Source organism: Scyliorhinus torazame, chromosome 6 (genome assembly GCF_047496885.1).
Source record: "Scyliorhinus torazame isolate Kashiwa2021f chromosome 6, sScyTor2.1, whole genome shotgun sequence".
Taxonomy (NCBI): domain Eukaryota; kingdom Metazoa; phylum Chordata; class Chondrichthyes; order Carcharhiniformes; family Scyliorhinidae; genus Scyliorhinus; species Scyliorhinus torazame.
In genome coordinates, this window is record NC_092712.1 from 303,153,218 (window position 1) to 303,180,950 (window position 27,733).

At 50.0% G+C, this 27,733-nt stretch overlaps 2 protein-coding genes across 2 annotated transcripts in view; one reads left to right on the plus strand and one right to left on the minus strand.

Annotated features, from left to right (window-relative positions):
• The window catches only part of LOC140425543 (regulation of nuclear pre-mRNA domain-containing protein 1A-like), an 89,405-nt gene extending 85,143 nt beyond the window's left edge, over positions 1-4,262 (minus strand). Inside the window, exon 1 of the mRNA XM_072509953.1 lies at positions 3,999-4,262. Within this exon, the coding sequence (XP_072366054.1) occupies positions 3,999-4,149 (151 nt within the window). The 5' untranslated portion in view covers positions 4,150-4,262. The remainder of the gene's footprint in view (positions 1-3,998) is intronic.
• A 5,246-nt stretch (positions 4,263-9,508) lies between these two features.
• Positions 9,509-27,733, plus strand: part of glb1 (galactosidase, beta 1) — a 129,463-nt gene continuing 111,238 nt past the window's right edge. The window contains exons 1-2 of the mRNA XM_072509954.1: positions 9,509-9,629; positions 24,343-24,512. Coding sequence (XP_072366055.1) covers positions 9,549-9,629; positions 24,343-24,512 — 251 coding nt within the window. The 5' untranslated portion in view covers positions 9,509-9,548. The remainder of the gene's footprint in view (positions 9,630-24,342; positions 24,513-27,733) is intronic.

Consider the following 27,733-nt stretch of genomic DNA (forward strand, 5'->3'; position numbering starts at 1 on the left):
AACGGGGTGGCCAACCCTCCAGGATTGGCCTGGAGTCTCCAGAAACTGAAAATCGATCTCCAGAACACTGCTGTGTGCAACACTGGAGAAAGATCATAGCAACATTAAAGTATTTTGTTTTAGATTTTCTTTGAACATTTCCATTCACCAGGTAAAAAAAATATTGAAGGGGGTGGAAAGCAGTTTTCTGACAGTAAAACAACACCCAATTGGATTGAGTCTTTTTGCTTTCCAGTGGTGCAGGTAGCATGTTGGCCAACTAATGGTTGAAGCATGGCGCAGGTCTAGTGATGAAACCTGCAGGGATACAGTTAATCACAGCTGGCAATTCTACCCAAGGATGGCTCTTTTATTCCTACTGTTTTTTCTTGGTTATTTTGATAATATTTTTGAAAATCCGCAATTAGACTCACCCTGTCACTGGTAGCTATAGTGCAGCAATTCAGGGCGAAGCTACAGGCTACTACATTCCCAGCTTACGTTAGATACAAAGTCAGCAAATGAAACCCTCTCAACCATCGCTCACATTCTCATACTTGGCTGCACCCAGCCACTCAACCAGAAAACTGGTATGTCCATAGTCCAAGATGATGAGAGGATGCTTTCCCCTTTGAGGGGGAGACTGGCGGTGATTTAACTTGAGGATCACCAAACCTCAGGCAAGGGGTGAGGTTGAGAAGGTGGGGCCTTCATCAATAACCTCAGCCCTTGCAGGAATCGAACCTGCGCTGTTGGCATGGTTCTGCATCACAAACCAGCCATCGAGCCAACTGAGCTAAACTGGCAGTTGATTGGACTAGTCACTACATAATCACTCTCTCTTTCTGTGCTCACTTCTCATTCACTAGCTGGACTCAATGAATGTCAAATTATTTTTAGTAAGAAGTCTTACAACACCAGGTTAAAGTCCAACAGGTTTGTTTCGATATCACTAGCTTTCGGAGCGCTGCTCCTTCCTCAGGTTCAAATTATTTTTAGCCTGTATTCCTTTCCATTCATAAACTCCCAGGTGTGATATTTCTCCTTTCCTACCTGAAAGGAACTTTACTTAGCCACGCTACCTAATTTAGCTATATAAAACAGAATCGAGCCTAAACTCTGGAACTCATTTTTAACAAGACAATTAATGAACTAACCGTGAAAATCAAAAGTCTATTCAAACTACACATTTTTTGAATATTTTTAAGCAACTATGTTCAATTACTATTCCAAGAGATCACGCCTACTGCCTGGTTCTAGTCTATTCACAGAAGAGTCCTTAAAATAAATTTTGTCTCTTACGGGTTATTTTCACTCATGCCCCAACCACCCCAACTTATACCTTGAAAGGGAAGGAATCTGCTTACATTTTAAGACTTTATAAAAAATTCATTTTTTTGCAGGAAGTGGGCATCACGCGTTAGGCCAGCATTCATTACCCATCCCTAATTGCCTTTGAGAAGGAGCGGGCTGCATTTTTCAACTGCTGAATCTCAACCTGAACCAAAAAATCATGAATGACTATTACAGTTCTACCTTTCTCTCAATACCATGTCGGTCCTTTCTTCCAAATGCTAAAGAGGAATTTTAGTTACTCCACACTCAGCTGCAACAGGAAACATGAATCCCAAAGCACTGTACTTGGCTGTCGGACAGTGCCCATCCAAATCATTGCAGTGGCATCAAGTCTTGGGCTGCTCATTAAGGTTTGGGGTCAACAGATTAAAGTAATGTTTTCAAATAGATCTGTGAGACATCAATGCCACTCTTGGGAGATTTCAGCCTATCTTGTAGAGTGAGTTCTGCTGATGTTGATTTTCAGTCTAAAGTTTACATTGACGCTGGACAATCATTTGGTCACAAATTACAAATTGTACAAAGATGCTGGTGGCAAGGTGGGAGACACATGTTAATGCCAATAACGGCTTATAATAGATGAGAAAATACTGCAGAATCCTCAACTGGCTAGCATCAAATTAGGTAGCAGGAAAGTAAAACTACTGAAACCCAAGGAGTTGTATATTGGCAGTTATCTTCAAAAGATGCTCTTTAACTGATAGCACTCACATAGATATTACGCAAGGTGGTTGTAAGATGGTCAGGGAGTACTATTTGAAGAGTGATATGTAAGGTGGTCAGGGAGCTCTATTTGAAGAGTGATATGCAAGGTGGTCAGGGAGCTCGATTTGAAGAGTGATGTGCAAGATGGTCATGCAGCTCAATTTGAAGAGTGATGTGCAAGGTGGTGAGGGAGCTCTATTTGAAGAGTGATATGCAGGTGGTCAGGGAACTCTATTTGAAGAATGATATGCAAGGTGGTGAGGGGGCTCTATTTGAAGAGTGATATGTAAGGTGTTCAGGGATCTCTATTTGAAGCATGATATGCAAGGTGGTGAGGGAGCTCTATTTGAAGAGTGATATGTAAGGTGGTCAGGGAGCTTTATTTGAAGAGTGATATGCAAGGTGGTCAGGGAGCTCAATTTGAAGAGTGATATGCAAGATGGTGAGGGGGCCCTATTTGAAGAGTGATATGTAAGGTGGTGAGGGAGCTCTATTTGAAGAGTGATATGCAAGGTGGTCAGGGAGCTCTATTTGAAGAGTGATATGCAAGGTGGTGAGGGAGCTCTATTTGAAGAGTGATATGTAAGGTGGTGAGGGAGCTCTATTTGAAGAGTGATATGAAAGGTGGTGAGGGAGCTCTATTTGAAGAGTGATATGAAAGGTGGCCAGGGAGCTCTATTTGAAGAGTGGTATGTAAGGTGGTCAGGGAGTTCTACTTGAAGAGTGATATGTAAGGTGGTGAGGGAGCTCTCTTTGAAGAGTGATATGAAAGGTGGTCAGGGAGCTCTATTTGAAGAGTGATATGTAAGGTGGTCAGGGAGCTCTATTTGAAGAATGATATGTAAGGTGGTGAGGGAACTCTATTTGAAGAGTGATATGTAAGGTGGTGAGGGAGCTCTCTTTGAAGAGTGATATGAAAGGTGGTCAGGGAGCTCTATTTGAAGAGTGATATGTAAGGTGGTCAGGCAGCTCTGTTTGAAGAGTGGTGTAAGGTGGCGAGGAGGCTCTATTTGAAGAGTGGTATGTAAGGTGGTCACGGAGCTCTATTTGAAGAGTGATATGTAAGGTGGTGAGGGAGCTCTCTTTGAAGAGTGATATGAAAGGTGGTCAGGGAGCTCTATTTGAAGAGTGATATGTAAGGTGGTCAGGCAGCTCTGTTTGAAGAGTGGTGTAAGGTGGCGAGGAGGCTCTATTTGAAGAGTGATATGTAAGGTAGTCAGGGAGCTCCAGTTGAAGAGTGATATGTAAGGTGGTGAGGGAACTCTATTTGAAGAGTGATATGTAAGGTGGTCAGGCAGCTCTGTTTGAAGAGTGGTGTAAGGTGGTGAGGAGGCTCTATTTGAAGAGTGATATGTAAGGTGGTCAGGCAGCTCTGTTTGAAGAGTGGTGTAAGGTGGCGAGGAGGCTCTATTTGAAGAGTGATATGTAAGGTAGTCAGGGAGCTCTATTTGAAGAATGATATGTAAGGTGGTGAGGGAACTCTATTTGAAGAGTGATATGTAAGGTGGTGAGGGAGCTCTTTGAAGAGTGATATGCAAGGTTGTCACGGAGCTCTATTTGAAGAGTGGTGTAAGATGGTGAGGGGGCTCTATTTGAAGAGTGATATGTAAGGTGGTGAGTGAGCTCTATTTGAAGAGTGAGTTCAATCTTAAACCCAACGAAACAGGTGATTTTTAAAAAAAGGTCCGTGAAAATGACAGAATAAAAATGTGAGGCTTCGCCACGGTGAAGGGATGTGTGGAAATATAAAACCAGGACATTAAAGGCATTGCCTGTAACTCCGCACACCGCTCGTGTGGATGTACAAGCTGCTGAATCCCACCAACCCCACCCCTGGCAGCCAAGGTGAAGGGGGCGGGTGCTGAGGGATGACAGGCCTGAGCTTGGTGATGTGAAGGAGCGGGACCGGGACAGTGCCCACTCCGCTCTGAGTGAGTGGCGGCCGGGCCCGCGCTCACCTTTCTTCAGCTCTCGGTGCCACACCATCACGATGGTCTTGGAGTGCTTGCGGTGGTGGATGAGCCACAGGGACAGAGTCTGCACGCTCTGCTGCGAGTTGCTCAGCTCCGCCAGTTTCTTTTCCAGAGCTGACTCGGAAAAGGCGGACATTCTTCTGTCGGGAGGGGTAGGGACTCCTTTATCCTGCCGCCCCCACCCCCTGGCTACCCCCACAGAGAAAGGCAGACTCCGACAACCGGCCAAGATGGCGGCGGCCTGCGCCTGACGTCGACGCGCTCGCGTGCACGGCCAAAACGTCATCACGCCTTCGCATTCGGCCATCACGTCAGGGCACATTCGCGGCCGACCCTGACGTCGGCGCGCACTCTTGGGGCTGTATGACGTCATCGCGCTGCGGCCGGTTCTGACGGCATCGCGCACCCGTTGCCGGTCCGTCCTGACGTCAGCAGGGCCGCGATCGTCCGTGACCTCATCGGTATAAGGCTGGCCCTGACGTCAGCGCGCTGTGAGTCGGGTTGCCAACCCTCCAGGATTGACCTGGAGTCTCCAGCAGGTCTGACAGTATCTGTGGAGAGAGAACGGAGCTGATGCTTCGAGTCGGGGGCGACTGTTTGCCGATGCACTTTATCACAGTTGGCAACCCTGTGACCAGCTCGGACATCCGCATGCTTTCACAGAATTGTTACTGCACAAAAGGAGGCCATTCAGCCCATCGTGTCTGCACCAGCTCTTCGAATGAGTAATTCACCTCATACCATTCTCCCGCCTTCCCTTGGCTTTACACATTCTTCCTTTTCAGATAAACCACTGATTCCCATTTGAATTCTTCGATTGAACCTACCTCCACACCACTCTTAGGAAGTGCATTCCACACCTTAACCACTCGCTCTGCGAAGAAGTTGCCTCAGATCGCTTTTGCTTCTTTTTGCCAATTGACTTTGTGGGCCCTCTTGTTCTCAGTGCTTCCATCAATGGGGACGATTTGTCCCTATCAAACCTGTCCAGAATCCTCATCATTCTGGACACACAATCTCGTCTCAGCTTTCCTTTTTCTCAGGAAAACAGACCCAACATCTCCAATGTATCTTCAAAAATGAAGTTCCTGATTCCCTGAAACCATTCTTGTGAATCTTTTCTGCACTCTCTGCAATGCGTTCACACCCTTCCGAAAGGACTGTATGCAATACTCCAGCGGAGGTTGAACTAGTATGTTACACAAGTTTAACATAGCCTCCTAGTCCTATTTCTCCATACCCAATTAATAAATCATAGGATATTGTTTGCTTTATTAACCGCACACTCAACCTGCCCTGCCACCTTCAATGACTTACGCAGAAATACAGCCAGGTTCCTCAGCTCCTGTACCCACTTTAGAGTTGCCCCCTTTGACTCCATGTTTTTCCTGCCAAACTGAATCATTTCACATTTCTCTACATCGAACTTCATCTGCCATCCATCTGCCCATTCCACCAACTTGTCAGTCCTTTTGGCATTCTACACTATCTACCTCACAATTTTCAATGCTTCCAAGTACTGTCTGCAAATTTTCAAATTGAGCCCTGTGCACCAAGGTCTAGGTCATTAATATGTATCAGGAACAGCAAGGTGCCCAACATAGACCCTTGGGGAACTCCACGAAAAACCTTCCTCTGACAAAATACAAATTTCTTTACCCGTCAGTCTGGCCTCAATAAAAGTCGAGATGGATTTGCAGGTACAGCATTAGTTATTTTATTTGGCTTGCAAGCTTGATTCATTTCACAGAGGAATAAGACACATCCAGCCTCCTACACCCCAGAAAGTGAATGAACAAAGAGACAAAGGGATCTCTGCAAATCAATTCAAATGGTATCAAGTTTCACATACACGATTCCCATAGGTCATCCGATACCCCTCCTGACCTGGTCATACATTCTGATTGGCTCACTTCCAATCCCTTCCTCTGGCCCCTATTACCCAGCATCCTTTTCTCCTCCTTTGGTGGACACACCTCCTCCTTGCTTTGCCATGCGGTTTGAAATCCTTTGTCTGTGAACTCACCAGAATGAGACTGGCCTATCTCTACATTACAGTAACTAATATCTCTAAAGTAAATATTTTATATCACATTCGTCACCTCCAGCCCCCAAAACATCCATTAGCTAGTGCTCTCTGTTTCCTGTCACTCAGCCAATTGCATATCCATGTGGCTACTGTCGCTTTTATCCTATAGGCTATAATGTTCCTTACAAGTCTGTTGGGGAACCGTATCAAATGCCTTTTGGAAGTCCCATGTACACCACATCAACAACATTAACCTCATCAACCCTCTCTGTTGCCTCAGCAAAAAACCCCAACAAGCTTCCCCTCGGAAATCTGTGCTGGCTTTCTTTAACTAACCCATGTGTGGTGTCCTAGAATTCCTCCACTTAGGATCGTGTGCTGCAGTTTTGCCAGCGTTGGGTCCTCTTGGGTCCATGCCTGGATTTGTTTCATGGATGAATGGTTCAGCCACAATCAAGATATATTCCCTCAAACGGGAAATGTAGGGAAAAGAAACCCAGAGCTCCCTGGATGAAAAAGGAAATAGAAATTAAAATAAAGGAAGAGAAAGTGTGCTTATGGCAGGCATCAGGTCGAAAATACAATTGAGAACCAAGAGGAATGCAGAAGGTTCAGAGGGGAGGTGAAAAAAGCAAATTGGAGAAGCAAAGAGGGAGTATGAGAAAAGACTGGCAGCCAACATAAAGGGGACTCACAAAGTCTTCCACGGGGATATAAATAGTAAAAGCAGGAATAGGGCCAATTAGGGACCAAAAAGGGAATTTTCATATGGAGGCAGTGGGCATGGCTGAGGTATTAAATCAATGAATTGCATCTCTCTTCACCAAGGAAGTAGATGCTACCCAGACCATGATGACAGAGGAGGAAACTCTGTCCCTAGAAGGGTTCAAAATTGATAAGGAGGATGTGTTGGATAAACTGTTGATAGTTAAAGTTGACAAGGCGCTGGTACTGGATGAGATGCATCCAAGATATGAAGGAATTGAGATTGGAAACTGCAAGGACACTGGCCATAATCTTTCAGTCTTCCCCAGACCCAGGGGAGGAGCCAGAGGTCTGGAGAATTGCATACTTGCACCCTTGTTCAAAAAAGATTGTACAGATAAGCCCAGCAATTGGAGTTTTACTTAGGTGGTGGGAAGCTTCCAGAAAGACTTACTCAGGATAGAATTCATAATCACGTGGAAAAATGTGGGTTGTTTCGGTAAAGCCAGCCTGGATTTCTTAAGGGAAAATCATGTATAACAAACTCACAGGAACATCGAGGGCCGAAGGGCCTGTTCTGTGGCTGTCCTGTTCTATGTTCTATGTAACAGAGAGGGTAGATGAGGGCAATGATATTGATGTGACGTACATTGACTTGCAAAAGGTATTCAATACTGTGCCAGACCACAGACTTGTGAGAGAGGTTGTAGCTCATAGAATAAAAGGGTCAGTAGCAACATGGTTACAGAGTTGACTGAGTAATGGTGAAAGGATGGTTTTCAGGCGAGATGAAAGTTTGGAGTGGAATTCCCCAGGGGTACAAGGGACCCTTACTTTTTCTGATATATATTAATAATCTAGATCTTGGTGTGCAGGGGACAATTTCAAATCTTACGGATGGCACAAAACGAGGAAGCATTGTAAACTGTGAGGAGGACAGTAGAACTTCAACATAATATTAAAAAGTTGGTGCGGATAGGTGGCAGATGAAGTGTGAGGTGATGCATTTTGTAGGAGGAACATGGAGAGACAATATAAAATAAGGGATAAAATTCTTAAGGAGGTTCAGGAGCAGAGGGACCTGGATGTACTTGTGCATAGATCATTGAAGGTGGAAGGGCGGGTGGCGAGAGCAGTTAATACAGAACATACAGTGCAGAAGGAGACCATTCAGCCCATCAGAAGGAAGCCATTCAGCCCATCGAGACTGCACCGACCCACTTAAGCCCTCACTTCCACCCTGTCACCGTAACCCAGTAACCCCTCCTAACCTTTTTGGACACTAAGGGCAATTTAGCATCGCCAATCCACCTAACCTGCACGTCTTTGGACTTTGGGAGGAAACCGGAGCACCCAGAGGAAACCCACGCAGACACGGGGAGAACGTGCAGTAATACACAGAGGGGCAGTAATACACAGAGGGACAGTAATACACAGGGGGACAGTGATACACGGGGACAGTGAGACACAGAGAGACAGTAATACACGGAGGGACAGTAATACACAGCGGGACAGTGAGACACAGAGAGACAGTGAGGCACAGAGGGACAGTGAGACACAGAGGGACAGTGGTACACAGAGGGACAGTGAGACACAGAGAGACAGTAATACACTGAGGGACAGTAATACACAGTGAGACACAGAGAGACAATAATACACAGAGGGACAGTAATACACTGACGGACAGTGAGACACAGAGAGACAGTAATACATAGAGAGACAGTAATACACAAAGAGACGGTAATAGATAGAGGGACAGTAATACACAGAGGGACAGTGAGACACAGAGACAGTAATACACAGAGGCACAGTGACACACGGGGACAGTGAGACACAGGGGGATAGTAATACACAGAGGGACAGTAATACACAGTGATACACAGAGAGACAGTAATACACAGAGGGACAGTGATACACGGAGAGACAGTAATACACAGAGGCACAGTGATACACGGGGACAGTGAGACACAGAGAGACAGTAATACACAGAGGGACAGTGATACACGGGGACAGTGAGCCACAGGGGGATAGTAATACACAGAGGGACAGTAATACACAGTGATACACAGAGAGACAGTAATACACAGAGGGACAGTGATACACGGAGAGACAGTGATACACGGAGAGACAGTAATACACAGAGGCACAGTGATACACAGGGACAGTGAGACACAGGGACAGTGAGACACAGAGAGACAGTAATACACAGAGGGACAGTGATACACGGGGACAGTGAGACACAGGGGGATAGTAATACACAGAGGGACAGTAATACACAGTGATACACAGAGAGACAGTAATAGACAGAGGGACAGTGATACACGGAGAGACAGTAATACACAGAGGCACAAGTGATACACGGGGACAGTGATACACAGAGAGACAGTAATACACAGAGGGACAGTGATACACGGGGACAGTGAGACACAGAGAGAAAGTAATACACAGAGGGACAGTGATACACGGGGACAGTGATACACAGAGAGACAGTAATACACAGAGGGACAGTGATACACGGGGACAGTGAGACACAGAGAGACAGTAATACACAGAGGGACAGTGATACACGGGGACAGTGAGACACAGGGGGATAGTAATACACAGAGGGACAGTGATACACAGAGAGACAGTAATACACGGAGAGACAGTGATACATGGAGAGACAGTGATACACAGATGGACGGTAATACAGTCACGCATCGCAGCTCCTCCTGACTGGGCTATTCAGCTGCCAGTCACTGCCAGCAGCCAGCGATTACAGGAAGTGGACGTGCTGATGTTTTGACGTTCCCAATCAGCTGATGGAGGAAGTGAGAAGAACCATGAGACCGGCTGTGTGGAGGCTGCTGCTGGCTCTGACCTTCTGCTCCCTCTTTTCACCAGTAAGTGTTTCTGTTCCAGTCGCATATTTCCTGTCTCTCTCAGGCAGTCTGGTCCCTCGCTCCGCAGGCACTGTGGTCCCTCCTCCTCTGTAACGGACTGTGTTCCCACTTAAGTCCCTCACGCTCCCTCGCTGAGTTCCCTGTCTTCCTCGCTGAGTTCCCTGTCTTCCTCCCTCATTGAGTTATTTCACCCTGTCTCTCTCTCTCTCTCCCCCAGTGAGTTCCCCCCCCTCTCTCTTTCTGAGTTCCCCCCTCTCTCCCAGTGAGTTCCCCCCTCTCTCCCAGTGAGTTCCCCCTCTCTCTCCCAGTGAGTTCCCCCTCTCTCTCCCAGTGAGATCCCCCTCTCTCTCCCAGTGAGATCCCCCTCTCTCTCCCAGTGAGATCCCCCTCTCTCTCCCAGTGAGATCCCCCTCTCTCTCCCAGTGAGATCCCCCTCTCTCTCCCAGTGAGATCCCCCTCTCTCTCCCAGTGAGATCCCCCTCTCTCTCCCAGTGAGATCCCCCCCTCTCTCTTTCTGAGTTCCCCCTCTCTCTCCCAGTGAGTTCCCTCTCTCTCCCCCAGTGAGTTCCCCCCCTCTCTCTTTCTGAGTTCCCCCTCTCTCCCAGTGAGTTCCCCCCCTCTCTCCCAGTGAGTTCCCCCCCTCTCTCCCAGTGAGTTCCCCCTCTCTCTCCCAGTGAGTTCCCCCTCTCTCTCCCAGTGAGTTCCCCCTCTCTCTCCCAGTGAGTTCCCCCTCTCTCTGCCACAGTGAGTTCCCCCTCTCTCTGCCACAGTGAGTTCCCCCTCTCTCTGCCACAGCGAGTTCCCACTCTCTCTGCCACAGCGAGTTCCCTCTCTCTCTCCCACAGCGAGTTCCCTCTCTCTCTCCCACAGCGAGTTCCCTCTCTCTCTCCCACAGCGAGTTCCCTCTCTCTCTCCCACAGCGAGTTCCCTCTCTCTCTCTCTCTCGCTCTGTGTGTTCCCTCACACTCTCTCTCTCTCTCTCTCTGTGTTCCCTCACTCTCTCTCTCTCTCTCTCTCTCTGAGTTCCCTTACTCTCTCGCTCTGTGAGTTCCGTCACTCTCTGTTTCTGTGAGTATCCTCAGTCTCTCTCTCTCTCTCTCTCTCTGTGAGTTCCCTCACTCTCTCTCTCTCTTGCTCTGTGAGTTGCCACCCCCTCTCTCTCGCTCTGTGAGTTCTCTCACTCTCTCTGTGAGTTCCCTCTCTCTCTCTCTCTCTCTGAGTTCCCTCTCTCTCTCTCTGAGTTCCCTCACTCACTCACTCTCTCTCTGAGTTCCCTCACATTCTCTCTCTTTCTCTCTGTGAGTTCCCTCACTCGCGCTCCCTCTCTGTGAGTTCCCTCACTCTCTCTCTCTCTGTGAGTTCCCTGTCTCTCTCTCTCTCTCTCTGTGAGTTCCCTGTCTCTCTCTCTCTGTGAGTTCCCTCTCTCTCTCTCTCTCTCCCGCTCTGTGAGTTCCGTCACTCTCTTTCTTTCTCTGTGAGTATCCTCAGTCCCTCTCTCGCTGTCTCTCTTGCTCTCTCTCTGTGAGTTCCCTCACTCTCTCTCTCTCTCTTTCTCTCTCTCTGAGTTCCCTCACTCTCTCTCTCTCTCTGTGAGTTCCCTCACTCTCTCTCTGTCTCGCTCTGTGAGTTGCCACACTCTCTCTCTCGCTCTGTGGGTTCCCTCTCTCTCTCTCTGCGAGTTCCCTCTCTCTCTCTCTCTCTCTCTCTGTGAGTTCCCTCACACACTCTCTCTTCTGTGTGAGTTCCCTCACTCACTCTCTCTCTCTCTGTGAGTTCCCTCACTCGCGCTCCCTCTCTGTGAGTTCCCTCACTCTCTCTGTGAGTTCCCTCACACTCTCTCTCTCTCTCTCTCTCTCTCTCTGTGAGTTCCCTGTCTCTCTCTCTCTCTGTGAGTTCCCTCACTCTCCCACTCGCTCTCTCTCTCTGTGAGTTCCCTCTCTCTCTCTCTCTCTCTGTGAGTTCCCTCTCTCTCTCTCTCTCTGTGAGTTCCCTCTCTCTCTCTCTCTCTCTGTGAGTTCCCTGTCTCTCTCTCTCTGAGTTCCCTCACTCTCTCACTCGCTCTCTCTCTGAGTTCTCTCTCTCTCTCTCTCTCTGTGAGTTCCCTCTCTCTCTCTCTCTCTCTCTCTCTCTCTGTGAGTTCCCTCACTCTCTCTCTCTCTCTGTGAGTTCCGTCTCTCTCTGTGAGTTCCGTCACTCTCTGTGTCTCTCTCTCGCTCTCTGTGAGTTCCCTTGCGCTCTCTCTCTCTCTCTGTGGGTTCCCTCACTCTCTCTCTCTCGGTGAGTTCCGTCTCTCTCTCTCTCTTTCTCTCTGTGAATTCTCTCACTCTCTCTTTCTCTGTGAGTTCCCTCACTCTCTTTCTCTCTCTCCCTGTGCGTACCCTCACTCTCTGTCTCTCTCGGTGAGTTCCCTCACTCTCTCTCTCTCTCTCTCTCTCTCTCTCTCTCTCTGTGAGTTCCCTCACACTCTCTCGGTGAGTTCCCTCACTCTCTCTCTCTCTCTCTCTCTCTCTCTCTCTCTCTCTCTCTCTCTCCCCCTCTCTCTCTCTCCCTGTGCATTCCCTCACTCTCTGTCTCTCTCGGTGAGTTCCCTCACTCTCTCTCTCTCTCTCTCTCTCTCCCTGTGCGTTCCCTCACTCTCTGTCTCTCTCGGTGAGTTCCCTCACTCTCTCTCTCTCTCTCTCTCTCTCCCTGTGCGTTCCCTCACTCTCTGTCTCTCTCAGTGAGTTCCCTCACTCTCTCTCTCTCTCTCTCTCTCTCTCTCTCTCTGTGAGTTCCCTCACACTCTCTCGGTGAGTTCCCTCTCTCTCTCTCTCTCTCTCTCTCTCTCTCTCCCTGTGCGTTCCCTCACTCTCTGTCTCTCTCGGTGAGTTCCCTCACTCTCTCTCTCTCTGTGAGTTCCCTCACACACTCTCGGTGAGTTCCCTCACTCCCTCTCGCTCTCTCTCTCTCTCTCTCTCCCTGTGCGTTCCCTCACTCTGTCTCACTCTGTGAGTTCCCTCACTCACATTTTTTTTGAAATTTTTTATTTAAAACAAATTTGTAATATTTCCAGAGAGAAAGCGGGCCCTATCCAAAAGCCTTAACATAGTGAAAACGAACAGTGGGAAAGAATAAACATGTTAATAAGGCACTTCCCCTGTCAGCTCTGTTTGTCCTGCCCCACGTGTTCAACTAAACTAACGTGACTCTAACCCCCCCCCTCCCCCCCCACCCCCCCGCCCCCCTCCTCGGGTGCCGCTGCTGTCGGTTTCCTGCGCTATTCCCTGAGAGTCTGCAAGCGACCTTCTCCCCTGGGGGATCCCTGGTCACCCCCCCCCCCCCCCCCTTGCCCACTTATGTCTTCTCTGCTCTCCATCCCGGCTCCTCCCCCCCCCCCCCCCCCCCCCCCCAAGCTCCCCTATCCCCCGAGGCTTGACCTGCCAGGCCAGCCCCGCGCTTGGCCCTAGCCCGCCCCTCCTCCTACTCTCCCTGGGGCCCCCTGACCTACGCTGACCCCTGCCCTTGGCGCCTGTCTGTCTCCCACCCAAGCGCTCGGGCCCTCCCCCCACACACCAAGGACCCATTAACCTGATTGTATCTCCCCGTGCCCTTTCAAGTCCCTTAACCAGCCCCTAGCCCACCCCCCTCTCCGAGGCCCCGATCTCCCGCCAAAAGGTACCAAAGGCCGGGCCCCCTTTGCAGGGCCCCCCCCCCCCTCGTTGCAATCTCCCAAAAACACCATAAACAATGCGCCCTCCAGCCCCCGCTGCCTGTCCCGGCTGAAAACAATCTTGGATAGAACATTACAGTACAGGATAATTTAACAAACCACCGCCACACAAAAGCTCTGAGAGCCCAGAGTCCTTTAGTTCAAGTCCAGCTTCTTCTTTTAATAAAAGTCCACACCTAGTCAGAGCAAATTAGGTTAACAGACCGGTGTCACTGTACAGCACTGAAAAAACTAAGTGCCCGTTAGTTCAAGTCCAGCTTCTTTTCTTTAATACAAGTCCAAACCTGCTCCGGTGTCTCAAAGTAGTAGTGGAGTTCCTCAAACGTAACCCACAGCTTCGCAGGATGCAAGCATTCCAAACCTCACCTTTTTGCAGAGGGCTGCCTTTACCTTGATGAATCCTGCACGCCTCTTGGCCAGCTCCGTTCCCAAGTCCTGGTAGATGCGCACCTCACAATTCTCCCATCTGCTACTCCTCTCCGCCTTGGCCCATCGCAGCACATGTTCCCTGTCAGCAAGCCGGTGAAAGCGAACCACCAAGGCCCTCGGTCGGTCGCACGTCCTGGGCTTCCTTGCGGGGGCTCTATGCGCCCCATCCAACTCCAGGGGTCGAGGGAAGGCCTCCGCTCCCATCAGCGCCTCGAGCATACCCGTCACGTATGCACCCACATCCGATCCCTCGCAGCCCTCGGGGAGGCCAACGATCATCAAATTCTGCCTCCTGGCCCTGTTCCTCAGCTCTTCAAGCTGCTCCTGCATCCTCCTCTGGCGGGTGTTCAGCTCCTCCACCTCGTGCTCCAGCCCCGCCACCATGTCCGTCTGGCTGGAGAGCTTCACCTCAACCTCCCTGAGCGTCTTCTCCTGGACCGCCTGCGCCTCGACCATTCGGTCAATCACCGCCCTCATCGGGTCCAACGTGTCCCTCTTCAATTCAGCGAAGCAGTTTTAAAAAAAACTCCATCTGCTGCTCCCTTGGCCAGTGAGCCTCTGTTCCCTGGTCCCTGCCGTCCGCCATGTTTCGCCGCCTGGCCTGGGGTTCCCGCTGCTCCCACTTCGAGCCCTGCCGCTCCACTCGACCACTTCTGGTCCAGCTACTCATACCCTGGGGGGCGGGGGGGGGGAAGCCTTTTCCCTATCGTCTCCTCAACCTACCAAGTCGGCAGGTCCCGCAAATGTCCGTTTAAAAGGTCCGTTTAGCCATCGCGGGCGGGAGCGATCCGACCTGCGACCTGCGTCCTCGAGGGTGCCACTGGATGTCGAGTTCCCTCACTCTCTCTCTTTCTCTCTGTGAGTTCCTTCACTCTCTCTTTCCCCCTCTTTGAGTACCCTCACTCTCTCGCTCTCTGTGTGAGTTCCCTCACACTCTCTCTCTCTCTCTCTCTCTCTCTGAGTTCCCTCACTCGCTCTCTCTCTCTCTCTCTCTGTGAGTTCCCTCTCTCTCTCTCTCTCTCTGAGAGTTCCCTCACTCTCTCTCTCTGTGAGTTCCCTCTTTCTCTCTCTCTCTCTCTCTCTCCCTGAATTCCCTCTCTCTCTCTCTCTCTCTCTCTCTCTCCCTGTGAGTTCCCTCACTCTCTCTCTCTGTGAGTTCCCTCACTCTCTCTCTTTCGCTGTGAGTTTCCCTCAGTCTCTCTCTCTCCTTCTCTGTGAGTTCCCTCACTTGCGCTCTCTCTCTCTCTCTTTCTCTGTGAGTTCCCTCACACTCTCTTTCTCTGTGAGTTCCCTCACTTGCGCTCTCTCTCTCTCTTTCTCTGTGAGTTCCCTTACTCTCTCTCTCTCTCTCTGTGAGTTCCTTCACTCTCTATCTGTCTATCTCTGTCTCTCATTCTCAGGCAGAGTGTTCCCCGTGCTCTCTGTGTCCAGCAATCTGTGTCTCTGGCAATCTCCTGTATCACGCACTGAGCTCCCTCATTTTCAAAGATGCAACAGCTGCCCGTTGGCCTCATCCATCCCCAGTGAACCCAGGTCCTTATCCCTCCTTCCAGGTGAAACAATTATTTACTCATATTTTGTACGGCTGGACTCATTGCCGATGATGCAGTCCCTTTGCATTGGGGAGACACAAAAGTTGAGTGCCCTCTCTTGTGCTGGACACCTCTGTTCTATTCATAAGCATAACCTTCCAATACTGGCTAATAAAAGCTCCATGAAATGTCATCACCCTGAAATGTGTTTCTTTCTCCACAGATACAACTGGTTGTTTCCAGCATTTTCTGCTTTGGTTCCCCACTTTCAGCTTCCACGCTGATTTCCTTTGTTTCCCTCATTCTCTGTCTCTCTGCATTCAGACATGCGTTACTTCGCTATCCGAAACTGAAATAGAAAAAGCTGGCAACAGCGAACCAGGCAGCAACTTTAGGCCCAAAAGGTCATTGCGGGTGCAAAAACTTCATTTGGACAAGATCTTTTTCCTTGCACTGAACCTTAAATTGTGCCCTGTTTGCAAACAGGTTTTACCCCACCGAGTAGGAGAACTTCTGAAATTTGTCCCGCGTTTTGTGGTCAGGATAAAGTTTAGAGGTGATGTGCGAGGGAAGGTTTTTTTACACAGAAGGTAGTGGGTGCCAGGAACTCGCTGCCGGAGGAGGTGGTGGGAGCAGGGACGATAGTGACGTTTAAGGAGCATCTTGACAAATACATGAATAGGATGGGAATAGAGGGATACGGACCCCGGTGGTGTAGAAGGTTTTAGGTTAGACGGGCAACGTGGTCGGCGCAGGCTTGGAGGGCCGAAGGGCCTGTTCCTGTGCTGTACTTTTCTTTGTTCTAATGTGTGGCTGTCTTCACAGCTTTGCCGCTATGCTGGAGTTGAGCACCATTTCAACCCATGAAATTGTTAGGCGACACCTATTTATTCCAGCTTTATTAAGCCACAATCAGCTTTGAGAGAAGGGGAGAGTTGTTGGGCTTTAATCTCCGGCAGAATACGATGGTACGGTAGCACAGTGGTTAGCACTGCTGCTTCACAGCGCCAGGGACCCGGGTTCGATTCGCGGCTTGGGTCACTGTCTGTGCAGAGTCTGCACGTTCTCCCCGTATCTGCATGGGTTTCCTCCGGGCGCTCCGGTTTCCTCCCACAAGTCCCGAAAGACATGCTATTTGGTCATTTTGACATTCTGAATTCTCCCGCCGTGTACCCGAACAGGCGCCGGAATGCGGCGACTCGGGGCTTTTCACAGTAACTTCATTGCAGTGTTAATGTAAGCCTACTTGTGACACTGATAAAGGTTATTATTATTATAAAAATATCCAAAATGCATCTAAACGTACAAAACAAAATCAGCCAAAAAAGACCAGAATGATGGGATACAAGGGGATAGAAGTCATGCTACTGCTATATAAAGCCTGATGTGGAGATGCCGGCGTTGGACTGGGGTGAGCACAGTAAGAAGTCTTACAACACCAGGTTAAAGTCCAACAGGTTTGTTTCGAATCACTAGCTTTCGGAGCACAGCTCCTTCCTCAGGTGAATGAAGAGGTGGGTTCCATATATATATATATAGACAAAGTCAAAGATGCAAGACGATACTTTGAATGCGAGTCTTTGCAGGTAATTAAGTCTTTACAGATCCAGACAGAGCAACTGGAGAGCGGGCTAATCACAGGTTAAAGACGTGTGAATTGTCTCAAGCCAGGACAGTTGGTAGGATTTCGCAAGCCCAGGGCAGATGGTGGGGGGGTGAATCTGCTGGTTTGATGAAGATGTTGTGGTTGATCTTGAGCGTGTGGATGGTGTTGTGTTGTGCTTGGGTGACGTTCGGGGCTGTCTTGTGAATGCGACTGATGAATTTGGCGTTGACATGACTCCTGCGGGCTTGAGTATACATGTCTAGTCTAGGGCAGCGGCCTTCCGGAGGGGTCCAATTCGACTCTTTCCTCTTCGTTTGCCGTACCACAGATCTCCCCCCACCATCTGGCCTGGGCTTGCGAAATCCTACCAACTGTCCTGGCTTGAGACAATTTACATAGAAAACCAGGATATATCGGATGAATATGTGGCTGAAGAGATGGTGTGAGGGAGAGGGTTTCAGATCCCTGGGGCATTGGGAACTGTTCTGGGGAGGTGGGGCCTGTACAGACTGGATGGCTGACACCTGGGCAGGACCGGGACTGATGTCCTTGCAGGGGGTGGAGGGTACTTGTTAGAGCCGTTGGGGTGGGCTTAAACTAATATGACAGGGGAATGTGAAGCTATGTTAGGACTCAGAGCAGCGAGAATCAAGAACAAGAGGAAAAACCAGCAAGAAGAATAAGAAAAGTGATGGGCAGAGAAATCAAGGGCCTATATCAGATAATGGCAATGTCAAAAAAAAAAGTAGGGACGGGGCAAGGAATGTTAAAAGGACTCGCCTTAGGATTTTGTACCTGAACGTGCAGAGCATTCAAAAATAAGATGGATGAATTAGTTGCACAGACACCTGTCAAGGGGTACGATATTGTTGGGATTACAGAGACATGGCTCCAAGGTGACCAAAGATGGGAACTAAAGATTGAGGACTACTTCAGTTTTTACGAAGGATAGACAGAATGGAAAAGGTAGTGGAGTTGCATTGTTGATTAACCAAGATATTGATAAAATATTGAGGAAGGGTATTAGAGGCAATATGGGCAGAGCTCAGGAATAGGAAGGATGCAGTTGCAAAGTTGGAGGTTTACTACAGGCCTCCCAACAGTCGCCGGGAGATAGAGGGGCAGCTTCGTAGGCAGATTTTGGAAGGGTGTAAAACCAGGTTATTATAGTGGGTGATTTTAACTTCCCCTATATTGACTGGAACTCACTTAGTTCTAAGGGATTGGATGGGGCAGAGTTTGGAAGGAGCATCAAGGAGGGCTTCTTCAAAATGAAATGAAATGAAAATCGCTTATTGTCACAAGTAGGCTTCAAATGAAGTTATTGTGAAAAACCCCTAGTCGCCACATTCCGGCGCCTGTTCGGGGAGCTGGTACGGGAATTGAACCGTGCTGCTGGCCTGCCTTGGTCTGCTTTCAAAGCCAGCGATTTAGCCCTGTGCTAAACAGCCCCTGATTCTTGAAACAATATGTAAATAGTCCAACTGGGGAATGGGCCGTACTGGACCTGGTATTGGGGAATGAGCCCGGCCAGGTGGTCGAAGTTTCAGTAGGGGAGCATTTCAGGAACAGTGACCATAATTCAGTAAGCTTTTAAGATACTGTTGGATAAAGATAAGAGTAGTCCTCGGGTGAAGGTGCTAAATTGGGAGAAGGCTAATTATAACAATATTAGGCAGGAACTGAAGAACCTAGATTCGGGCGGATGTTTGAGGGTAAATCAACATCTGGCATGTGGGAGGCTTTTAAATGTCAGGTGATAGGAATTCAGGACCGGCATGTTACTCTGAGGAAGAAGGTTACATATGGCAAGTTTCGGGAACCTTGAATGATGAGGGATATTGTGAGGGATATTCACTGGCACAGTGGTTAGCGCTGTTGCTTCACAGCTCCAGGGTCCCAGGTTCGATTCCCGGCTTGGGTCACTGTCTGTGTGGAGTCTGCACGTTCTCCCTGTGTCTGCGTGGGTTTCCTCCGGGCGCTCCAGTTTCCTCCTACAAGTCCCAAAAGACGTGCTGTTAGGTAATTTGGACATTCTGAATTCTCCCTCTGTGTACCCGAACAGGTGCTGGAATGTGGCGACTAGGGGCTTTTCACAGTAACTTCATTGCGGTGTTAATGTAAGCCTACTTGTGACAATAAAGATTATTATAAAAAGAAAAAGGAAGCATTTCTAAGGGCTAGAAGGCTGGCAACAGCTGAAGCCCGTGAGGAAGGAACTTAAACAAGGAGTCAGGAGGGCTAAATAGGGTCACAAAAAGTCATTGGCAAACAGGATTAAGGAAAATCCCAAGGTCCCAGAGGACAGGAGAATAGCCAAAGTTGTCCCTTTGATTAAGAAGGGTAGCAAGGATAATCCAGGAAATTATAGGCCGGTGAGCCTTACGTCAGTGGTAGGGAAGTTATTGGAAAAGATTCTTCGAAACATTTGTACTCCCATTTGGAAGCAAGTGGGCGTATTAGTGAGCGGCAGCATGGTTTTAGGAAGGGAAGGTTGTGTCTCACTAACTTGATCGAGTTTTTCAAGCAAGTGACGAAGATGATTGATGAAGGTAGGGCAGTGGATGTTGTCTACATGGGCTTCAGTAAGGCCTTTGACAAGGTCCCTCATGGCAGTCTGGTACAGAAGGTGAAGTCACATGGGATGAGAAGTGAGCTTACAAAATGCATACAGAACTGACTCGGTCATAGAAGACAGAGGGTAACAATGGATGGGGGCTTTTCTGAATGGGGGGCTGTGTCTAGTGGTGTTCCACAGGGATCAATGCTGGGACCTTTGCTGTTTGTAGTGTATATAAAAGATTTGGAGGAAAATGTAACTGGTCTGATTAGTAGGTTTGTGGACGACACAAGAGTTGGTGGTATTGCGGATAGTGATGAGGACTGTCAGAGGATGCAGCAGGATATAGATTGTTTGGAGACATGGGCGGAGAGATGGCAGATGGAGTTTATTCTGGAAAAATGTAAGATGGTGCATTTTGGAAGGTCTAATGCAGGTGGGAAATACACAGTAAATGGCAGAACCCTCAAGAATATTGACTTGCAGGGGGATCTGGGTTTACATATCCACAGGTCACTGAAAGTGGCAGCGCAGGTGGAGAAGGTAGTCAAGAAGGCAGACGGCATGCTTGCCTTCATCGGCCGGTGCATTGAGTATAAAAATTGGCAAGTCATGCTGCAGCTGTGTAGAATCTTGGACCACACTTGGAATATAATATTCAATTCTGGTCACCGCACTACCAGAAGGACATGGAGGCTTTGTAGAGGGTACAGAAGAGGTTTACCAGGATGTTGCCTGATATGGAGGGCATTAGCTATGAGGAGCGGTTGGATAAATGCGGCTATTTCTCACTGAAACGACGGAGGTTGAGGGGCGACCTGATAGAAATCTACAAATAATGAGGGGCATGGACAGAGTAGATAGTCCGAAGCATTTTCCAGGGTGGAAGAGACAATTACTAGGGGGCATAGGTTTAAGGTGCGAGGGGCAAAGTTTAGAGGAGATGTGTGAGGGAAGTTTTTTTACACAGATGGTAGTGGGTGCCTATAACTCGCTGCCGGAGGAGGTGGTGGAAGTAGGTACGATAGTGATGTTTAAGGGGTATCTTGACAAGTAATGTCAAGGACATATGGACCCTGGAAGTGTAAAAGGTTTTAGGTTAGACGGGCAGCGTGGTCGGCATCGGCTTGGAGGGCCGAAGGGCCTGTTCCGTGCTGTACTTGTCTTTGTTCTTTGTACAGGTAGTGTGGAATCTATCTGGGTCGAGTTCAGAAACATTAAGACAAAAAACATTCGTTGGGGTGGTATGCAGACCACCAAACTGCAGTGGTATTGTTGGTAATAGTTATAGACGGGAAATCAGAGATGCATGTGATAACGGAACATCTGTGATTATGGGTGACTTTAATCTGCATATAGATTGGATGAGCCAAATTAGTCACAGTACAATAGAGGAGGAATTTCTGGAATGTGTATGGGATGATTTTCCGGACTAATATATTGAGGAACCAACAAGGGAACAGGCCATTTTGGACTAGGTGTTGTGCAATGAGAAAGGATTAGTTGGCAATCTAGTTGTGAGAGAATCCTTGGGGATGAGTGACCATAATATGATGGAGTTCTTTATCAAGGTGGATAGTGAGGTAGTTGATTCTTAGACTAGGGTCCTGAACCTCAATAAAGGTAACTGTGATGGTATGAGGCATGAGCTGGCTATGACGGACTGGGAAACATTACAGAGATGAGGGACAGTGGACAGGCAATGGGGAACAAATAGGTGAACTCCAAAAGTTGTTTATTCCTATTTGGTGCAAGAGTATAAAGGGAACTGTGGACAAACCATGGCTTACAAGGGAAATTAGAGAGTATTATATTCAGAGAAGAGGCATACAAATTAGCAAGAAAAAGCAATAGATCTGAGGATTGCGAACAGTTTAAAATTCAGCAAAGGCGGACCAAGGGATTGATTAAGAAGGGGAAAATACAATTTGAAAGTAAACTAGCGGAGAACATAAAAACAGACTGTAAAAGTTTCTAGAGATATGCAAAGAGAAAAAGATTGATAACTAATGTTGGCCCCTTGCAGTCCGAAACGGGACAATTCATAACAGGGAACAAAGAAATGGTTGAGGAACTAAATTCAGACTTTGCTTCTGTCTTCACAAAGGAAGACATTAATAATGTACTGCAAGTACATTACGGGGGCAGCACAGTAGCACAGTGGTTAGCACAATTGCTTCACAGCTCCAAGGTCCCAGGTTTGATTCCCGACTTGGGCCACTGTCTGTGCGGAGTCTGCGTGTTCTCCCCGTGTGTGTGGGTTTCCTCCGGGTGCTCCGGTTTCCTCCCACAGTCCAAAGATGTGCAGGTTAGGTGGATTGGCCGTGATAAATTGCCCTTAGTGTCCAAAATTGCCCTTAGTGTTGGGTGGGGTTACTGAGTTGTGGGGATAGGGTGGAGGTGTGGGCTTGGGTAGAGTGATCTTTCCAAAGTCGGTGCAGACTTGATGGGCCGAATGGCCTCCTTCTGCACTGTAAATTCTATGAAAGTTCAGAGCTAAAGAAAATTAGTATTAGTAAAGAAATGGTTTGGGGGAAATTGATGGGATTGACGGCGGACAAATCTCCAGGGCCTGATAATCTTCACCCCAGATACTTAAGTAAGTGGTCCAAGAAATAGTCGATCCATTGATTGCATTTTCCAAAATTCTTTGGACTCTAGAATGGTTCCCACAGATTGACGGGTAGCTAATATAACCCCGCTATTCAAAACGGAAGGTAGAGAGAAAACAGGAACCTATAGACCAGTGAGCCTAACGTCGGTAGTAGGGAAGTTGCTAGAGTCCATCATGAAGGATTTTATAGCACAGCTTTTGGAACGCAGTGGTGAAATCAGACAAAGTCAGCATGGATTCACGAAAGGAAAATCATGCTTAACAAATCTACTAGAATTCTTTTGAAGATGTGACTAGTAGAGGTGACCAGAGAGAACCAGTGGATGTGGTTTATTTAGACTTTCAGAAGGCCTTCGACAAGGCCTCGCGTAGCAGATTACTAATGTAAAGTTAAAGCGCATGAGATTACGGGTAGTGCCTTGAGATGGTTAGAAAGCTGGTTAGCAAACAGGAAGCAAAAAGATGGGCTAAATTAGTCTTTTTCCGATTGGCAGGCAGTGACTAGTGGGGCAGCGCATCGATATGTGCTAAGACCCCAACTGTTCACATATATTAATGATTTGGACGCGGGAACTTAATGTATTATCTCCAAATTTGCAGATGATACAAAGTTGGGTCGAAGATTATTATTTGAATGGGTGTAAATTGAGAGAGGTGGCTATTCAGCGAGACCTTGTGCATCAGTCGCTGAAAGTAAGCGTGCAGGTACAGCAGGCGGTAAAGTAGGCAAAGGTATGTTGGCCTTCATAGCGAGAGGTTTTGAGTATAGAAATAGAGATGTTTTGCTTCTAGGGCATTGGTGAGGCCACACCTGGGGCATTGTGGGCAGTTTTGGTGTCCTTATCTGAGGAAGGATGTTCTTGCTATGGAGGGAGAGCAGCGAAGGTTTACCAGACTGATTGCTGGGATGGCAGGACTGCCATATGAGGAGAGACTTCAGGCGATTAGGATTGTATTCATTGGCGTTTAGAAGAGTGCGAGGGGATCTAACAGGATTAGACAGGGTAGATTCAGAAAGAATGTTCCTGATGGTGGGGGAGTCCAGAATTAGGGGTCATAGTTTGAGGATAAGGGGGTAAACCTTTTAGGACTGAGGTGAGGAGAAGTTTCTTCACCCAGAGAGTGGTGAATCTGTGCAATTCACTACCACAGAAAGTAGTTGAGACCAAAATATTGTGTAATTTCAAGAAGGAATTAGATATAGCTCTTGGGTCTAAAGAGATCAAGAGATATGGGAGGGGAGGGCTGGAGGCGGGATCAGAGTATTGAACTTGATGATCAGCCATGATCATAACGAATGACAGAGCAGGCTCGAAAGGCCGAATATATCTCCTGCAATTTTGTCAGGTGAAGAGGTGATTTGATCGAAGATAGCAAGGGGAGCAAATGGCAATCTAGAGGGGAAAGAGTCTGAAAATTGAAACTGGACCTTTCAACGGTGGAGTTAGAAAAAAAAAAAAACATCGACACCCAAAGGGTGGCAGAAGTTTGGAACCCTCCTCCACAAATGTTAATCGATGCTAAATCATTTGTTAATTTAACATCTTAAATTGGTAGATATTGTTGAACCAAAGATAATACAGTATCTGGGACAAAGGCCGTTATTAGGAGTTGGGTCGCAGATTAACCACAATGCCGCTGAATGGGGAAAAGGCCCGAGGATTAATATGGCCGCCTCCTGTTCTTGTTTCTATCGATAGATATATGACTAGTTGATTGAAAAACCATCATCATTCCAGGTCCCATATCGAGGTGGCAATACAAATGAACAAGGAATCCTAATTCATGTCATCATCGTAGACCATCATTAAAGTTAAAATAGTAAATAATAAAAGGTTTGCATAATTGAATGTTCTTAGCTGGCCCATTGAGTCTGTCCCTTTCAGATGCTGCAGCTAGACAACATGACGTCAAAACTCTTTATCCGCCAGTAGCCGTGTAACCTGGGAGAGGAAAAGGAAAACAGCCCGGGTAAAATATATGGAAATGAGGTTTCCTCTATGGAGTCGTCCATGTCTGTTCTGTCTCCAGTTCAGAACTGGTCAAGGGATAGAAATCCTGATCCCCTGCTCACTCTGTGCTACACCTGCCATCAGTTCCAGGAAAACCTGGATGCGTCACCTCTCACCTGGTCCACCAAAGCAAATTATAATTCCCTCATGTAAAGTTTTTGTTTTCTTGCTCAAAGTGTGTTTTTTGTCGGAGCTACGCGATGGTTGCCGACTGGGTTCAGGGAATTTTATCCAGTCTCCTGTCTCTGCAGAGTTCCACTGGCAGAACATTTCGGGTGGATTATGACAATGACTGTTTCCAGAAGGACGGCGCAGAGTTCCGCTACATTTCGGGGAGCATCCATTACTCTCGTGTACCTCGGTATTACTGGAAGGACCGCCTTATGAAAATGTACATGGCGGGACTGAATGCTATTCAAACGTGAGTATGGCAGCTTAGAATTACACTTGCAGTCCTGATGTTTTGAGCTGAAGGTTTTGTCAGAGATATGGCCATGACTGTAGTGCCTTGTGACACTTTAATTCAATATCAAGTTGTTGTCGGGTCTTTCAGGTGAGACCCAGGGCCTTGGCGCTTGCTCATGCAGATGTAACAGAAATGCTGGCACAATACAAAGGCTAATAGCACTTGAATTGATAAAGCACTCAGTGTAAAATGTCCCAGGGCACTTTACAAGAGTGTTATAACGTAACACTTGGCATCGAGCCACTGAAGGCCATGTTCTGGCAGAAGAGCGAAGGCTTGGTCAAAGGGGTAAAATTTAAAAAGAAACCTCGCAAAGGAGGGTATGGAGATGTGGAGAATTTCAGGTTGGAAATTCCAGAGCTGTGATCCTGGGCAACTCCATGCAGAGCCACTCGTGGTGGAAAAATCAGACTCTGGATGGACAAGAGGCCAGAATTGGAGGAGCTCCGATATCTCTGTGGGACAGGAGGGGGCAAGGGGCGCGGCGCAGTGAGGGAGACGGGGGGTGGGGGGGGGGCGCAGTGAGGGAGACGGGGGGGGGGGCGCAGTGAGGGAGACGGGGAGATGGGGGGGTGCAGTGAGGGAGACGGGGGGGTGGGGGGGGGTGCAGTGAGGGAGACGGGGGGGGGGGGGGGCGCAGTGAGGGAGACGGGGGGCACAGTGAGGGAGACGGGGAGATGGGGGGGTGCAGTGAGGGAGACGGGAGGGGGCCGAGTGAGGGAGACGGGGGGGGGTGCAGTGAGGGAGACGGGGGGGGGGGGGGCGCAGTGAGGGAGACGGGGGGGGGGGCACAGTGAGGGAGACGGGGGGGGGCGCAGTGAGGGAGACGGGGGGGGGGGGGCGCAGTGAGGGAGACGGGGGGGGCGCAGTGAGGGAGATGCGGGGGGTGCAGTGAGGGAGGGGGAGGGCGCAGTGAGGGAGACACGGGAGGGGGGTGCGCAGTGAGGGAGGAGGGAGGGCGCAGTGAGGGAGATGGGGGGGGGGCGCAGTGAGGGAGATGGGGGGGGCGCAGTGAGGGAGACGGGGGGGTGCAGTGAGGGAGACGGGGGTGCGCAGTGAGGGAGACGGGGGGGGGGTACAGTGAGGGAGGAGAGGGAGGGGTCAGTGAGGGAGACGGGGGGGGCACAGTGAGGGAGGGGGGAGCAGTTAGGAGGCGGCGCAGCGAGGGAGGTGGGGGGGCGCAGTGTGGGAGGGGCACAGCGAGGAAGGTGGGGGGGCGCAGTGAGGGAGACGGGGGGCGCAGTGAGGGAGACGGGGGGCGCAGTGAGGGAGACGGGGGGTGCAGTGAGGGAGACGGGGGGGGCGCAGTGAGGGAGACGGGGGGGGCGCAGTGAGGGAGACGGAGGGGGCGCAGTGAGGGAGACGGGGGGGGCGCAGTGAGGGAGACGGGGGGGGCGCAGTGAGGGAGACCGGGGGGGGCGCAGTGAGGGAGACGGGGGGGCGCAGTGAGGGAGACGGGGGGCGCAGTGAGGGAGACGGGGGGGGCGCAGTGAGGGAGACGGGGGGGCGCAGTGAGGGAGACGGGGGGGGCGCAGTGAGGGAGACGGGGGGGGCGCAGTGAGGGAGACGGGGGGGGGGCGCAGTGAGGGAGACGGGGGGGGCGCAGTGAGGGAGACGGGGGGGCGCAGTGAGGGAGACGGGGGGGCGCAGTGAGGGAGACGGGGTAAATCCCGGGAACGGGGTCTCCGGCTTCTATCGGCCACGCTGCGTCATGGTGCACTGCAATTTATACCACCTGGAAGATGCACAGCACCAACTCAACAGGCCTCCATCGATGGCACTTTCCAAACCCATGGCCTCCACCAGCTGGAAGAACAAAGGCCGCAGGTGCCTGGGGACACCGCCACCTACAAGTTCTCCTCCAAGTGGCCCACCACTCTGACTAGGAAATATAACACCCGTCCTTCACGGGCACTGAGTCAAAATCCTGGAACCCCCTCTCTAACAGCACTCTGCGTCCACCCACACCACAGCACTGCGCGTCCACCCACACCACAGCACTGCGTGTCCACCCACACCACAGCACTGCGTGTCCACCCACACCACAGCACTGCGAGTCCACCCACACCACAGCACTGCGTGTCCACCCACACCACAGCACTGCGTGTCCACCCACACCACAGCACTGCGAGTCCACCCACACCACAGCACTGCGAGTCCACCCACACCACAGCACTGCGTGTCCACCCACACCACAGCACTGCGTGTCCACCCACACCACAGCACTGCGTGTCCACCCACACCACAGCACTGCGTGTCCACCCACACCACAGCACTGCGTGTCCACCCACACCACAGCACTGCGAGTCCACCCACACCACAGCACTGCGTGTCCACCCACACCACAGCACTGCGTGTCCACCCACACCACAGCACTGCGAGTCCACCCACACCACAGCACTGCGTGTCCACCCACACCACAGCACTGCGTGTCCACCCACACCACAGCACTGCGTGTCCACCCACACCACAGCACTGCGTGTCCACCCACACCACAGCACTGCGTGTCCACCCACACCACAGCACTGCGAGTCCACCCACACCACAGCACTGCGTGTCCACCCACACCACAGCACTGCGTGTCCACCCACACCACAGCACTGCGAGTCCACCCACACCACAGCACTGCGTGTCCACCCACACCACAGCACTGCGTGTCCACCCACACCACAGCACTGCGTGTCCACCCACACCACAGCACTGCGTGTCCACCCACACCACAGCACTGCGTGTCCACCCACACCACAGCACTGCGTGTCCACCCACACCACAGCACTGCGTGTCCACCCACACCACAGCACTGCGTGTCCACCCACACCACAGCACTGCGTGTCCACCCACACCACAGCACTGCGTGTCCACCCACACCACAGCACTGCGAGTTCACCCACACCACAGCACTGCGCCTTCACCCACACCACAGCACTGTGCGTCCACCCACACCACAGCACTGTGCGTCCACCCACACCACAGCACTGCGTGTCCACCCACACCACAGCACTGCGTGTCCACCCACACCACAGCACTGCGAGTCCACCCACACCACAGCACTGCGTGTCCACCCACACCACAGCACTGCGTGTCCACCCACACCACAGCACTGCGTGTCCACCCACACCACAGCACTGCGTGTCCACCCACACCACAGCACTGCGTGTCCACCCACACCACAGCAC